Here is a 5066-nt window from a genome sequence, read left to right as displayed (position 1 = left end):
ATGGAGTTGATTGCCAGTCTCATCATGGGGAATAACTACCACCAGCTGCCCAGCCACTCAACCAGGCCCAGCCAAGTTGACATACATATTTAACTATCACACCCTCCTTGGCTTTCTGAGTCGTTATCACTACAGAAGTAGATTGCCCAGCCTTCCTTCCGAGGAGTGGCTGGTGGGTTTGAACCACCAGCCTTCTGGTTAGCAGTCAGATGCCTTAGGCACTATACCACCAGAGTTCCCAGGTTTGGTACAGTATGCTATCATTTAAAATATCAATACCAGTAATATTTATCTGCTTTAATTAGGAATAGTTGCTTGTCATCATTAAATGTATATACACAATTCAGAACGACAAAATAATTTTACTTATAAGGTATTCAGTATGAGGAAGTTACCTCTTTTATTCTTAAATCAGAATTCCTTCCCCCCTTTCCTAGTGCCACTGACCTTTATTACAAAAGAATTACCAATTACATAATCCTTTTTATCATAATTTTGTAATATATTCAAATGTTCATATATATCTTTTGTAATACCTCCTCAGCCATTTTCATTTTAAGATTTATATTAACTATGATTATTACTCAAATAATTTTAATAAGGAAAATAATTTGTTTTTATAAATTTAGCCCCTTGCACGCTTGTGCATTCTGTGTGTACACATACACACACACATTTTTCTAATTGTGATAGTGTGTAAATCTCCAAACTTTGAAAAGAAAAACTATCTCAGGGTAGATTTGTGCCTTGTATCTTAGAAAAGTTGAATTTTCAGAATTTTTTTCCCTTAGTATAGAATAGTCATATATTGACAGGATAATCACATGTCAGTTTCCCAGTGTTACCATCTCTGGTAACATACTTCTGGTAGGATCTAGTAACTTCAGTGATTTTAGTTGGACCTCTGTGCCCAAGAACTTATCTTTCTTCATGTGAGACTGTACTTTTTCAGTAGTTAAACCTGAATTGTATAGTTACCAAGTATTTTCCGATGAAGTTTAGAAACTGAAAACTAGCATTGCTCAGTTGCTGATGCCCAAGTCATTATGTTATAAAGGGAGAAAAGGCGTGTGCTCATTTGAGACAGGCACAAGCAATTTTTTTTTCTTCCATAACTAAACCTTTCCTTTTTACAGTAGTGAACTAACACAATATTTGCCCTTCTGTGATAGACTTATTTCACTCAGCATAATGTCCTCCAAGTTCATTCACATTATCCCGTGTTTTGCAGATTCTACACTATTCTTTAGTGTTGTGTAGTATTCCGCTCTGTGTATGTACCAGTTTGGTTATCCATTCTTCTCTTGATGGGCACGTAGGTTGTTTTCATCTCACAAGCAAATTTTTTAGGAAATCTTATTGCCATTTGTTTTGTGCTTGGGTTTGAGGTTATATGCCAGTTTGAGTGCCTCTATTTAAAAAAAGAGAAGAAACAAACAAACACAACAAAACTCCCAAACAAATAAACCAAAGAAAAGAGAAGAGACTCAATGACTTAGAAAAATCTGAAATTTTTATATTGATGTTAACTTTTCTGCAGGATATCTATGGAGTTGTTTTTTTTTTTTTTTTAAACATGCTTAAAGCAGACTCTGTTCACTAAGAATTACTGAGGCAGTGAATTAGTTATTAGCCATAGCTATAGTTTGCCAGTAGTTACTTACATCTAAGTACAGTTAATTTCAAGAGGTGATATGATTTTAATGGTGAATAATTTTCCTGTTTTCACTTATGAATGTACCGAAGACTTGTCCAACAGCTACATGACGTATGGTAACAGAACCAAATGAATGCAGAAGCAGCTACAAGATCTAGTTTTTAGTCAAACATTGAAGAGATTTTGCAGAAATGTAAAAACAATGTCATTCTTACAACTTTCTAATAGTTACTTTTGATAAAAATATATTGTCATGTTAATTGTAGTGGGTTTATTGAATTTTTAAAGTAAATAAAATATGTAAATTTATTTTTGCTAATGCAGGAAATACCAATATAACCACAAAGACACATAATCTCTGAGGTCATCAATTTTTGAGACTGTATAAGAGACCAGGTTTGAGAACCATTGATTTAAATATTTGGGTTTCTCCTATATGTGCCCTTTAGTGATGTATTTAAAAAGGTAATGCTGACAGAATGAAATTGAAAAGGCAAAATGACATCTTAATAATAATATAGAAATAAATTTTACCTCATGGAACCCTTGAAATGGTCTCAGATTCCCAGAGGCCCCAGACTGCACCTTGAGGACCATTCATTGCTTTAACTGAAGAGAATTATTTCAGTAATGATTGATTGGATCTTATCACGGAGATGACTGATGAATATATTTACCTACTTATTACTTCCTTTTTTAAAAAAATTGTGTTGAAATATATGTAACACCACATTTGCCATTTCAACTACTTTTTGTGTACAATTCAGTGACATTGTTTCCCGTGTTGTACAATCATTACTGCTACCCAGATTTTTAAATCATCCTGAACAGAAGCTCTGTACCCCTTAAAATCAAGATCTCCCCATCTGCCCCTCCTACCCATCCCTGGATATCTCATACAAGTTGGATCATAAAATATTTGTCCTTTTGTGTCCAAACTACTTCACTCAGCATGTTTCCAAGGTTCATCCATGTTGTAGCATGTATCAGAGCTTCATTTCTCTTCTGGCTGAATAATATTCCATTGTATGTTTATGCCACATTTATAAATTCATCTTTTGGACACTTGTATCCACCTTTTGGCTTTTGTGAATAAGACTGCAATGAATACTGATGTACAGACACCCTTTTGAGTCCTTGCTTTCCTGTCTTTGGGGTATATAGTAGGAGTGAAATTGCTGGGTGGTTGATATGGTAATTATGTTTAACCTTTTGAGGAACCACCAAATTTGCCTCCATTTCAGGAGGGCAGTAGTGATGTCATGCAGTAATAAGTTAAGACAGCTTTCCTGAGACCCTGAAGCAGATCACTCTAACACTGGAGGCTTAAATGTTTGTAAGCAACTAAGAGTTTTTCATTAATAATGTGGACCAACAAATGCCTAGGAGTATAACTTAATTTTTTAAAACTTTCAGAATACCTGCAGAGATTTTAAGTAAGAAATTCATTAAACTCAACCTAGTTCATCAGGAATTAATTGGTCATATGTTTCATGGTGTATGACTTAAAGTATATTTGTTGGTATAGCTGGTCAGGTGCCACAGTTAGCAAAGGAGATTTTAAAAACTCAAAAAATAATAGGTGAACACCAAATAATGATCTAAATAATGGGATTAGAGAACTTGTTTCCTGCTGTTGGAAGAGATTATTGCTTCACTGCTAGTTTATATTTCTAATTTATCTTTTACAGTTTCAGGCTTTGCTTGGCTTTGTAACTGAATTTCTAAGTATAACCTTTAGTTTATTGTATGCTTATTAATTTTTAACTTTTTCCCCCCACCATTTTACTATCCCACCAGCAGTGGTTGAGGGTTCTAGTCTCTCTACATCCTTGCCAACACTTGTTATTTTCTGTTTCCTGATAATAGCTAATGGGTTCATGCTCTATTGAGGATATAATATAAAGGTGGATTTTATTAACTACAGAACTGTACATCAAGGAAACAAAACATTTAAAATAGGATTCTGTTTTATGAAATTTGTCTTTAAAACATTTTTTCTAATAGATGCTAAAGCTGTTCATCTGTATTTCTGTGACCATTCATAAAAAACCAACCTCCTGATTTTTAGGAAGTCAGGTTACTTAGTGATTTTTAGTGGTCTTTCTGTTTTTTAAAGATTTTTTGTTTTTTTTTGTAGTACCCCTTTAAAGACTTGCATTTGACTATCTCATATTTTCTTTCATTAGGTTCAATGAAAGATCACCCACAGCAGCAGCCAGGCATGCTGTCCCGTGTGACTGGGGGTATCTTCAGTGTTACAAAGGGAGCCGTTGGTGCCACCATTGGTGGTGTGGCTTGGATTGGTGGAAAGAGTCTGGAGGTGACCAAAACAGCTGTTACAACTGTACCTTCCATGGGAATAGGGCTGGTGAAAGGGGGCGTGTCTGCTGTGGCTGGAGGTGTTACAGCTGTTGGGTCTGCTGTTGTAAACAAAGTGCCCTTAACAGGAAAGAAAAAAGACAAATCGGACTAAAATATGGAGATAACTTGATCTCCACAGCATTATAATGCCAGTGGCATTGAATTGCTAAATTATGGACTACAACCAAGTCACCTATTTTGGACGCTTATCTTCTAAACTGCTGTGTTGAAAGTATTGACTGGCTTTGTCTAAAAAGAAGAGACCAATACTAGCACAGTGTATGAAGGTTTCTCATACTTAAACTCCAGCTTTTTATCTGGTAAAATGTTACACTTAGCTGTAACTGAAGATATGGTATGTTTGAATATTTACTATAAGTCTTTCAGCTTAACTAAAAATGTGAAAGTTGAATTTAGTGGATGATATTTACAGTTCCATATGTATGATGTGCCAGGTAATTCATCTGCCCCTTAAGAAGGGAACCTTGAACTACATAAACTGTACCTTTGATGTGCCTAGTAGTTTCAGATATCTTAGTTTTTTTTATAACCATAGTTGATGAGGCCAAGAGGCCTTCTTTTCTTATTTAAGCTGGTGAAAGTAGCAGGGATTAGAGTGTTTTAAAAGATAAATGGCTTTATGATACCGAGTGTTACCATCTTATATTAGATTGCATTCTATTCCTTTATAATTGATGCCTTACAAAAGAAAAATTTTTTTTAAATACCCTATAGATGTAGTTCTTAGAATGACCTATATGGATTCTTTTAAAGATTGTCTGTGACATTAGTTTTCCTTCTTAAGACAAGAATCTCAGGAGTAGTGGGATAAAGGTGTTTCTTGCTGTCTGCAGGTAAGATACCTTCTAATTGTTGATAGTTATGATCAAATTGTACACTTTGGCCTGGCTTCCTGCTCCATTGGTAATGCACCTCACAGTGCCTATGGGATATTTCTCTACTAGTCAAAAGCTATGTTGGAAGAGTTTCATATTAAGAACAAGTATTTAATAAATAATTTTAAGATCTTAAAAGCATCCAAGAC

At 34.8% G+C, this 5066-nt stretch overlaps 1 protein-coding gene across 1 annotated transcript in view; it reads left to right on the top strand.

Annotated features, from left to right (window-relative positions):
* TMEM263 (transmembrane protein 263) overlaps positions 1–4133 on the top strand; it is a 9633-nt gene extending 5500 nt beyond the window's left edge. Inside the window, exon 2 of the mRNA XM_007948232.2 lies at positions 3847–4133. Within this exon, the coding sequence (XP_007946423.1) occupies positions 3847–4133 (287 nt within the window). The remainder of the gene's footprint in view (positions 1–3846) is intronic.
* The last annotated feature ends 933 nt before the right edge of the window (positions 4134–5066 follow it).

Source organism: Orycteropus afer, unplaced genomic scaffold, assembly GCF_000298275.1.
Source record: "Orycteropus afer afer isolate SDZICR_OR568_19922 unplaced genomic scaffold, OryAfe1.0 scaffold00209, whole genome shotgun sequence".
Classification (NCBI taxonomy): Eukaryota; Metazoa; Chordata; class Mammalia; order Tubulidentata; family Orycteropodidae; genus Orycteropus; species Orycteropus afer.
The sequence above is the reverse complement of the archived record's forward strand: the minus strand, read 5'-3'. Positions and strand labels throughout refer to the sequence as shown.